Genomic DNA, 12,223 nt, shown 5'->3' on the forward strand with positions numbered 1-12,223 from the left:
CGTCAAAAAATAATAATAACATTAAAACAACAGGTATTATTAACAAACTTGGTTTTATTTTAAATTCTTCAAGTAAATCAAATTAATAATAATCAATAAGAAGGCATATGCAAATACAAATACGTGAATTTATATATGTACATATGCGCATATACATACATATATACGCTCACTTAAGTAGGAGAGAGCAAGATGTCGAACGTTGCTAAATGGGAAGAAGTAAAGGTTGTATTTATTCCAAAGTAAATTGATTAGTCTTAGCAAAATTTCCCTCAAAACAATGGAAAAAATAATAGATCAGTACATAAAAAAGAACAATTCAGTCCGTTTACCACAACATCAACTTCAATTTGCCTACCAATAAGCCAAATCTACTGAGACTTCAATACACAGTTTTGTAACTATTATTGAAAAAGCTATTGAGTCCAAACAAATCGCTCTTTGTGCATTCATTGACATATCAGAAGCTTTCGATAAAACATCCTAAGAGGCATCTATGCGCAATTTCAAAACGATGTTCCTAAATTGTTCATAAGATGGATTGTATCGATGCTGCAACCTCGAATAATCAGTGCAGAACTAGGAGGACCACTAAACTCTATCAAGGCCACATGAGGTTGCCTGCAAGGGGGTGTACACTGACCTCTTGCGTGGACGTTAGTAATTGATGAATTTATCTACAAACAGAAAAATTAGGGTTCCCACACTCAAGGTTATGCTAATGTGATGCGGAAACCATCTCTAACCGCACCTAACAAGCACTTGGTATAATAAACAAATGGTGCACTGACAACGCGCTTCTGTTAACCCATTGAAAACTGCGCTAGTGCAGTTCACTAGGAAAAGGAATATCAATCTCAATCTGTCCTAAACGAATCGACTCATCAAATATCCACAGAAGCGAACTCTCTTGGCATCAATTTTGATTAAACGCTCATTCGGAACTCTCATATTGAGAAAGTTACTGCAAAACCCACAAGAGAATTATTTGCCTTCAGAAAGCTTTAGGACTGAAAACCCAGAGTGACTTATTGGAGCATTTCCATAACTCATCCTGACCGAGAAAGATTTTCTACAAAGGGCAAGTCGACTTTATTGTTCCCAGGGAATTACATAACTAATATTTTTTAATCTGTATGAAGAAGAATAATTAATTTGATTTATAAAAGGCTACAATTGGTTCTTCCTTCCTTGTCTCATTCAATTTGTCACTGCTGATTAATGTGATCCACATGCATCGGTTTTCTCTTTTAATCAGCGATTTTGAAATGTTTCAAAATTATTTGATGAGTGATGCTTAGTTTTCCGACTAGTGTCATGACTTAGATGGAATTCGATGCATCTTAAATAAAAGCTACAAAATAGGAAAGCCAAGGGTCAAGTTTGTGCGCATACGAATAATAATTATTTATTTAAAATTATAAAGAACTAATCCATTTATAAGAATGATTGCTCGTTACTGGGGTTTCGACTCATTCCGTTGACAGTCGGTTCTACGTTACCGAAACGACCTGGATTTCTATCCGGCCAAGGACTATCACTCCAGTTGCATTCCCCATATGTGTATGAAGAATTTGCATGGTGCTACACACAGCAACAACAACAGTACCTTGGATTTACAATAGTAAAACCCCAGTAAAGGTTTTAAATATATTTAGCAGCATACCTTGTTACATGTCTTTAATGTTACATAATTTAAGAAATGTATTGATAGCGCTGACGCTATCCATATTCGCAGCCTTGATAATATAACCTAGTCTTCTGTTTTCACATATTTGTTAGTTATCCCTGTAAAATGTAGGGCCGCACATTCCTCCAGTACGCGAATGATTGACTGGGAGGCAGCATTGAAATGCTAATAGTTTGATGATCGGTTCCGTTAAGAATGTGGCTGTGAGTGCGTATCGTCTAGCCTATTTTAAGACAAGTGAACTTCTTAATGCCGTGGCGTGAGCTCAAAAGCGAACAAGTTAGCCCAGCTCTGCTCTGTTTTGCTTTTTAATGTTTTTCTTTTGAACAGCAGACGCGCCTGACAGAAACTTGTATACAAGTAATTATCGATAATTATTTTTCAACAAAAAAAGTCATACATAGAGTTGATATCTTTTTCGCACGTCTTTCAAATTTCAAATCCTTTTTGCACATCTTTGCACTTGCAACATCCGCAGCATGTCATCGCTACTATTTTCAAACTTGCCGCAGGTATATATTGTAATGTTAGTGAGCTTAGGGCATTTTCCAATGTACGAGTAGTAGTTACATTTATGCACATACTCGTACATTTTAGTGTGTATTAGGGTGCATCACTCAACGTCCAAAAAATATCGACACTGTTTTCCATTGGAATTATAAAAGTTATTATATTTGAAGGTTTATGCTAAAACTTTTTCGAAAAATTTTAAAATTTACTTGAAAATACCTCTAATAATCGAGTTCGTATAAATAAAATTATTTTTTAAAAACTCTTTTAGCAAAAAAGCACCTTAACTGATAGATTAATTAAAGCATAAAAATGTTTGATGTTTTATCAACGGAATCAAAATAATGACAGTTATTTCTTAAATGGGTTAACTCTCTAAGAAAAGAAATAATGCCTTAACTCTAAATCGGTCCAGATATAGTTGAGCTATACAAGTTTTCCTTAAACCTTCTTCTTCTAAATTGGCGCTATAACCGCTTATGCGATTTTGGCCAAGTTTAACAAAGCGCGCCAGTCGTATTTTCTCGTGCTAACCGGCGCCAATTGGACACAAAAAGTGAAGCCAAATCCTTCTCCACCTGATCTTTCCATCGCAGAGGAGGCCTTCCTCTTCCTCTGCTACCACCAGTTGGTACCGCATCGAATACTTTCAAAGCCGAAGCGCTTGTATCCATTCGGACAACATGACACTGGATCCAACGTAGCCACTGGATCTTTTTTCGCTGTGCTATGTCTATGTCGTTGTAAAGCTCATACAACTCATCGTTCCATCGTCTGCGATATTCGCCGTTGTCAACGTGCAAAGATCCAAAAATCTTACGCAGAATCTTTCTCTCGAACACTCCAAGCGTCGCTTCATCGGATGTTGTCATCGTCCAAGCTTCTGCGCCATACGTTAGGACGGGCATGATGAGAGTCTTGTAGAGTATTAGTTTTGTTCGTCGAGAAAGGACTTTACTACTCAATTGCCTACTTAGTTCAAAGTAGCACTTGTTAGGAAGAGAGATTCAACGTTATATTTCAAGGCTGACATTGTTATCGGTGTTAATGCTGGTTCCTAAATACATGAAGTCTTTTACAACCTCAAAATTTTAACTGTCAACAGTGATGTGGGTGCCGATACGCGAGAGCGCCGACCGTTTGTTTGAAGAGAGCAGGTACTTCGTTTAGTCCTCGTTCACCACTAGACCCATTCGCTTTACCTCTTTATCCAGTTTGGAGAAGGCAAAACTAACCGCACGGTTGTTAAGGCCGATGATGTCAATATCATCGGCATACGCCAACAATTGTACGAAGAAATAAAGAATAAGACGAAATAAAAACCTAATAAAAAAGTTGTAATACACCATATCTTGGAATGGGGACCTTTCAGAGAAAGAGACTGTTGAGCAGTTTCTCTGTAAATGTTAGCTGCAGCTAGACGATTAAGACCACTGGGTGCTCCTTTCTTCGACAGCCTGGGGCAGTGCGCCAACCTAAATCCCTGGCTGTAGATATCTGCCTGTTGGAGGTCTCATAATGGACCCATTTCACCTACCCACCTACCTATACCTTGGAAAGAAAAAATCTAAGTCTTAGAAATTAAGCCAGGTATTTAACTCAGCAAGTTGTTTTTTTAGTACACAAAATACAATATCAAAGTGACGCACACGCCTACTGGAAACATTAAAATTAACCCTACTTATAGTGGGCGTGAGGGAAACACATAAATATGTTCTTTCAATCGACAATACCATCAGGTTCACCAATTGGCATCGAGAGGAGTTGAAGGCTTCGATTCGGATAAATGAAATAAAAATGCACGGCGCATAAACGCTTTCTAAACCGGTTCTAACCATCTATGTATTATGAAATTCATAAACCTAGGATCCTCCAATTTTGACCGGGTAAAAGTGGAATATAAATTTTTAAATGTATAAGGATTATAAAAGTTTTGATTGATTCGACAAATAAATGTAATCAGGGAAAACGAGCTTGACATAGTGTGATTATCAAGTGATTAAAAGGTGAACTTCGAGTCGAAAAAAACTCCAAAGTCTTTAAGTTCGTTCAACGAATCCAAATACGTACGCGCATATGACTTTAACCAAAGTAGGTTAGATAGACTTTCTTGCTTTCTTATAAAAAAGTATGTGACAATTTCGACGAAAGCAGAGTAAAACTGGAGATATACTCGCATTGAAAACGTGATACGATATTTGAATAGGTAATAGAATTCACTAGTGAATGTTGTGTGATGGCATTTCTTAGTAATAAATCCTTTCTATGAGCCGTAAGCCCTGGCAGCTAGTGCTCCTTTTTTATTGTAAAATAATAATTTATTGTTATTTTCTACATATTAAATAAATAAATAAATCCTTTCTATTTGATTTACACGAAGAGTGTAGCTCATTAAGTTCAATCTAAAAAACAAGGGAATCATCAAGCATTTAATAACAGAGTAATTTTTGAATCATCCACGTATAAAGAACTACGACTAACAGCAAGGAATACCGCCTTCAGAATAAAGGATGGTGGTTTTTATAACGCTAGGATATTTGGTCATAGTATTATTTTGGATAGCCAAAGCTTACTAGCAACTCATCAGATTTTACTAACGCTGCCCTACAAATGGGATTTGAATTAAGTAGTCAAAGATAATATAACTGCACTTTCCATGATGGACTGCGGCGTCGGCGCCGGTGTATATTCGAAAGACCTCGAAACTGCCAAGTCTTTTCACCTGGAAAATTGGAATAGTATCTTCCAAGCAAAAGTTCTCGGGATAAGGAAAGCTTGCACGATAATTAGAAAATATCCACAACAACTATAGGAGGTATGTATTTTTTCAAATAGTCAAGCAGCTAACTTAACTTTAAAGTCACCTATAACCAATTCAAAAATCGTCAGATAATACAAAGAATAACTTAATGTTTTAGCGGGTACGACCGACATCACCGTTGTCTGGGTAGCTGACCATAGGAACATATTTAGAAGGAAATGAGAAAGCTGATGAACTGGAAACACAGGGACATCCCATAACGAATCCGAAGCGGCCGAAATGGGCTGTACCCAAGAAGTGCCCGGGAGATCTTTTCGTTGTTCCAGAGGCAGCCGTTGACAGATGGCCTAACACGGATACCTGCAAAACAACTAAATAAAAGGCGCCCAATTTCTACAAAATGAGAACTAACGACTTGCTAAGAAAGCCACGAGCGACATATTCAGAATTACGTCAACAATAACCGGCCATTGGCTTTTGGGAGACCATCTCAAGAAGATGGGATGGCCGTACAACGAAAGCTGTATAAGCTGCAATTAAGAAGAATCTAAGGCATCAGTTTTTCTCTATCTGTGTGAGTGCCGAAACCTGGGTGCTCTATGATATAAATTACAGGAGGAATTCTCGATTGCTAATTTGAAAGAAATCGCGGAAAATGAAATATACGAAATAAGCAGATTCATAGTCAAATCAAGATTGTACGACTAATAAAAAGCAGTGGTTCTACAAGTGGTGTATTAAAATAGCATCTTTTGAGTTAATTGGGTCTGGACTGTTCAACTCAAACACCGCCTCCACCACCACCATAATAATAAAACTTACCAGACGAAAAGCAAGTTTTGGTGCCATTTATAAATTAAATGAAAAATTATTATAAATTAATTATTATACCCAAAATACTATCCTGTGGTACAGCAGAGGTAGGAGCAAAGTTCCATCAAATATAATGGAACTTTTTACATCAACAAGCTAAGAAAATTATAACAGATTTGCTTATTCCGCATTTTATTTAGTGAGACACCCTAATGTATAATAATAATAGAGCAACGGTTGCAGGATATGCCGCTGGTTGCATGCAAATCCGTATGCTTGCACACATCCTCCACAAATTACTCGCATATAGGTACGTACATAGTTATGTATGCAAGTACGTACAATACATATACGTTTGTATATACAATAGTACAACTGTCAAGGTGCTTGCATCTGTGCTTAACAACGGGAATTTGTCAAGCTGTTTTGCTGTTGAAGTATAAAGTCTAATGTGTTGTCACAGCAAACGAGTTACAAATAAAGAAACGTGCATATGTATGATATGGTGTATTGTAGAGGACATGTAAGCCGCAGGATAGACAAGCAGACAAAACGAAGAACCGAGTGTAATAGACTAGAGATAAACACGTGCAGTCAGCGCATTAAATAAGCTGCCAGCTCGCTCCTATGAACAGCCAACAGATATCACAGGTGCAGTCGGTTTGCTTCCAAGCAAGTGTGTAAATTAAAAAATTCTCCAAACTCACATACATATACACGTATATATATATTTACTGTAGGCATGGTGTTGCTTTCCCGGTGCAGCAATAAAATGTGTAAATAAGCGAAAAATATCATTCAGAATGTTTGCCTTTGGGTATTTGCAATTACAACCAATAAAAGTAGGTACAGATTTGCATATATATGTACTTATGTATACATATATGAACATGCAAGTTGGTAGTAAAAATACATAAGTATTCCGGTGTAAAAAGTAACTGCAAATGAGGTTTACTTGCATACATGCAAATACTCTTGGCGTGTGTAGTTTGAAGAAACGTACCTACAGTTGGGAGTTCATACTAACGGGAGGCATTTATTTGTATTGATTATAATTAACGGAAAGTTGAATAAGCCCTTTTGCAAATAGTTTTTAGTGTGATACAAAAATACATTCAGCAATACTTTTTTCGTAGTTCAGGGAACAGCTAGCAAAAGTAATTTTTCAATATGTCATGGCTGCATAATATAGAGGAAGCAAAATACAAAAACTCTACAGTGGACAGAATGGCACAATTTTTCGAGGACATGACTTAACACGCTCTCTCCCCATTTTATAGGTATTCCAAAATTTACGAATACAAACGTACAGTTTAGTTCCAAATTATAGAAAGCAAATATAAATAAAAAAAATATTGAAACGTGAAATTAGTGTTTTGTTCAATTTAAGCTCCTTTAACTTTATCGCACTTAATAACAAAAGTTCCTTTTATAATTTTATATCATTTCTGTAATGAAAACCGAAAGCTCTACAAAATACTATTCTACCGCTAAGAATACAATAGCTTTTTCATTCGTCGAGAGAGTCTTTCCGGGCAGTAATTGGTTCGAGTTTAAGAAAAGGTAAGAGCTGCTGGTAAAAGTAGTGGATGTTCTAGCAATTCATACTTGGAGTCATTCAATATAGCCATCATAACCTGATGAAAAACGATTTTTCTACTTTAAATTAGATATTTTCTCACGTATTTTTTATTAATCTTTTCAATCCAAAAAAGTGGCAATAATATTTAGAGTTAGTTGATTTACCTTCCGCTGCACAAAAAATTAGCCAAATTTCTTTAGCATTCCAAGTAAAAAACTGATACTCTAAACTATTTTGCCGAACCAGCTTCAGTCCATTGTAAGCGTTCCCCTGTTAGCTTAGGAGCATTAAGGGGGGAGACTGGTTTATGAGGTCTAAAAATTGCATCTCTTTGCGATTTTTTTTTAAGGAAAAAATTAATTTAGCACTGCAAAGTTTTTTCTATCTATCATTTAAAAAGTATAAAAAATGTTTGTACCGGTTAAAATAAGTTAAAAAAAATGTTTAACATAAAAATTAGTAGAGCGCTGCAACGCTGGAGCTTCCAACTGGCGTACAAGATACAGCTCGTAATTATTGTCTCAAGCAAAAAATTCAAATGGATTTCTAATTATCATGATTTTTTATTCTAGATGAACTAAGAAAACTGAGACAAATTCCAAAATTTCAACTTTTGGAGGTTTTAAAGAAAAAAATGCCTTTCTATATTATAAAAAAAAAATTCACTTCAACTTGGTATAAAAATCTTGAACATTTTTTTTTTATCTATTTTGTTAGTTCAAATAGAAGAGAATTTAATACTGAAAGGAACAAGCTATGATTCATTTCAAAAGGTTCATTGGTTTTTTTTCATTCATGTACGCCAATTCAAAGAAATCATAAAAATGAAAAGTCGAGAAAAGAAGATAAAGTTTGTACTATAGCTGTCTGGTCACAGCGTAACTACCTAACGCTCGCCTACCTTTGGCTTTGTATCTACGGAAATATTGAGAATTAGGCCCTGTAACTTTGTGTAAATATTCTGAAATATATTATATTAGGAATCGCTTAAAACGAAAAAAAAAAAAAAATGATTTTTTTGACCTTATAAACCAGGCTCCCCCCTTAAGGTAATCCAAGTCTCATTCAAAATTATAAAACGACACATAAAATACGTTCTATTCTGCTTCAGTAACTCAAAAATATGCTGAGAAATTTGTTTTCGAATCAGTTTTTGTTGAATTGTTAAGGAAGGCTGGCCTAATTTTCCGAACAACTTTTCATATGGAATTCTTCATGTAAAATATGAAATATGCCTACCAGGTGCGCAACCAGGATTTCTTTTGGGCGCGCTTTGTAAAAAAAATCTCTTACTTAAAAAAAAAAAAATAATAATCGAAAGACAAATATATATATATATAGTTTAAGGAAAACAATCTATTAAATATTTTTGCGTACAATTTTTGCGCAAATGGCTTAAAACTGTGGTTAATCTTTAGCTCCTGAGCGATGGTACGACTATTAACATGCCGCAATTATTTTAGTGTGAAATGTCGCCGTGACAACGAGCATAAACTTTAAACTGTTTAATCGATACTTTACGAGATATCGATCAGTACAGCCATCTACCGCTAAAATAATGGATTTCTTTTTTCTTAAACTGAGATATATACTTTTTGAATGAAAACAAATTAATTCTTCAGGAACAAATAAAAACACTCAGTCGGGTAAAAAACAGTAAAAAATAGTAAAAAACTATAATTTGATTTCGACTTGTTGCTCTTTGTCAGCAAATGTTTCTAAAATTATTTCCACCGTAGGATTTTGAGTCTGCTATAAAGATGTGATGCCGCATTCAAGCGCGCTTGTGAAATTCTAGCTTCTTAAATACACTCCCACACACTTGATTAAGGCGAAGTATTTTCCTTTTGTTTATGTGTCGAATTTCTTTTCGGAGTCGTGAAAAAAAGCAACAAAAAAAAAAATTGTTTTTGCCGATAACTAAGTTTTTTTTAAGAAACGTTTCTGCTGAAAAAATTTGTTTCTCTTGATAGCAGTTATGAATTTAATACGCCAAAAGTAATAATTTTGGATGAACCTGGGGGCAGAGGAAAGTGTTAAAATAGGTATGTAGACGTTTTAGTGGTTTTGGGGCTCGGTTGCGCATATGAGTTTTATGTTTAGCCAAGCTTAGGTCTTCACAAATACGTAATATTGAGGAAGTAAATCATTGCAGCCGCCGTAGTCGAATGTGTTGGTGCGTGACTAACACTCGGAGTACGTGGATTCGAATCTAGTGCATGAATTACCAAAATGAAGAAAAATATCTGCCGTTCGGAGAAAGCTTAAAACTGTATTGGAAATGTGAAATGAAATTCATTTGATACATTTATAATTGTGTTTTTTTTATTAATTGTTTTTTTTTTTTTATTAATTGCGCTTGCTGATTATCTTCCCAAAACAAATAATTTTATCACATCATCATATTCGACTTTTTCCATGGTGGAAAAATACTTTGATGTCTACTTCAATTATTGTTAATAAGTCTATAAGGTAAAATAAAGCCGTAGATATCAAAAAAAAAAACATGTTTTGTTCAAATTAGAGATGAAATATTCCTTCTACATTTTTATTTTTCCATCGGTTAATAGGTGCCGCTTTCAATGCTTTTCAACCAACCTGTTTAAGACAATTTCGAAGATTCCTCTAAAACAATCTCTATTGCATTCGTAGAAGGTGAGAGACCAATATATACATACGTACAATTGGTTCGACCATGTTACATCTCACGCTTTTAATGCCACAAACAAATCAATTAATGTTTTAGTTACATTTTAATACAATATTATTGAATGAAATATTGGGCTGAGTTGTACCTAGTGAGTCCAGATACTCGTGCATTTGTTAGCGTCTGTGGAATGTAAAAATTAGATTAGATTGCTTCGAGGTTTGCACTTCGATCTCATGGTCTTTTGTGCCCTAAGGCCCTTTGAATTCCAATTTGACAATACTGCAACGTGCCCAGTCGAAAATACTTAGGACAATAACAAATGCACGATGGTATAACCAAACGCTGACATTCACCGCGACTTAAACATCGACACAGTTGACGAAGCAATACAAATTTCGAGCAGCAGGCACATAAGCAGACTTCTGACGCACCACAAATCCGACTATGAGGAAGTTTTCTGCTGAAGAAAAATTCAATAAAAAGAGACTAAAACGAAAAACCCCAACATACCTAGATAATAATAGGAAATATGCTTATGGAATTATTTAAATGATTATATTAAATATTTTACAAATGTACTACATATTTCTAAGTGATACTGAAGTGCAATGGCCTTACTGTATCCCTTAACTATCCCAATATCTTTAAAACAAATTACTTATTGTTAATATAGACAGATGTAATATTTTTTGGAAGCAATAAAAAAGAAAAAGTTTTTGTTAAGTGGGAAAAAGGGAAATATTTTATCTGTAGGTACATTCCGTTCAGAATTATGTTAAGTATCTAGGGCAGCATCTGAATTCACTAGTGCACTCTTTCCGTATCTGCTATCAAACAGAAATTTTCTTAACCAGATCACTAAGTAATTACTCAACGACAATATGGAATTTACATTTCACTTCTAATTTATGTCAGAGGTTTCTTTCCACCTTCTTGCCTCGGTTGTTTCGTTAAAATTTGATTTAAAACTGGGTTTTATGTACTCAATTGTTTTTATTGTTCTTTTTCTTTTAATACGATTTTGTAGATATGGCGCCCATCCCAATCCGCCAGATGGTGGCGCCTCCGTCGTTCACGCTTTGCTCGAGAAACTCATTGAGAACGGACGTAATTACGTTTTACAAAATGTGTCATGCTTGCAAATTTTACTACGCAACATACCAATGATTGAAATGCCATACAAGGTGAGTACGCGTACACTAGCTTCTTATATACATACATATATACATATATGTGCGCTTAAGTAACATCCATTGAAAAACTTGTAAAAATGCAATATACTGACAAAGTGAATTTAACTGACGTGAGGGCGTGTCACAGACATTACGGCATACTGTAAACTCCAAACTGGTTGGGCGGATGCTTAACATCTGCCCTTGGTTTGTGCAAGTTTGTGTGTCTCTACGGCACGCAGATATGCTTGTAAGCAATAGAATACGAGGGGAGATCACAAAATTTATTTTTCCTTTCCGATATTTATACCATAAGAAAAAGTATTTTATCTAGATTTACGCATCAGCCCTACTTTACTTCTTAATTATGAGTATGAAGGCGAGGTGTTGTTAATAGGACAGTTTATATGATTTTTTTCGCGATTTGGTGGTTTGAATGCTAAAGTGAGTTGTTGCGTTGTTTACATTCGCAAATGTGAAAAGTTTTTGATTTTGAAGACAATGTTGAGACAAAGTTTATTAGATAGTGCGAAACTACTTTTTTCGGAAATATAGTTACAGAGGCACTCTAAAAAGTCTGCTTATGGCGCAAAGATGCTATACTTATGTCATAAGTCTATCCGAAAAAAAAAACCAAATAATTGCAAAAGCAAAATATATTTACATTTTCTTGTTGCTCTAGTGAATTCTATTTCTATAGCCAAGCTCATTTTCCTTTTGTGGAATGGAATAATAATTTAAAAGTAAGGGCAATCTTTCGGATAGTCAAGCTGTAATCAAGGCACTGGATTCAGCTACAACAACCTCTATGGTGGTGGAACAAAGGAATAGCCTTTCCACCTTTAGTGAAAACCATAAAGTTACCTTAATTTGGATGCGGGGACATCGGAGCATTGAAGGTAACGAAAAAGCAAATGAACTGGCAAGTGGGGAATCTGCCAATTAATAACGCTCTTGCAGAATCGGTATTCACACCATTAAGTGCAGTCAAGAATACAATTTCTTTAAAATATCTCCGAATCGTAATTAGCAGAACGTTATTGCC

General features: G+C 35.2%; 1 protein-coding gene across 5 annotated transcripts in view; it reads left to right on the forward strand.

The window, feature by feature from the left end:
• Positions 1–12,223, forward strand: part of LOC128854759 (uncharacterized) — a 78,472-nt gene that overhangs the window by 35,663 nt on the left and 30,586 nt on the right. For all 5 annotated transcript variants that reach the window (XM_054089131.1, XM_054089129.1, XM_054089133.1 and 2 more), the window contains one exon: positions 11,034–11,190. In XM_054089131.1, coding sequence (XP_053945106.1) covers positions 11,034–11,190 — 157 coding nt within the window. The remainder of the gene's footprint in view (positions 1–11,033; positions 11,191–12,223) is intronic.

This window comes from Anastrepha ludens, chromosome 2 (assembly GCF_028408465.1).
Source record: "Anastrepha ludens isolate Willacy chromosome 2, idAnaLude1.1, whole genome shotgun sequence".
NCBI lineage: Eukaryota > Metazoa > Arthropoda > Insecta > Diptera > Tephritidae > Anastrepha > Anastrepha ludens.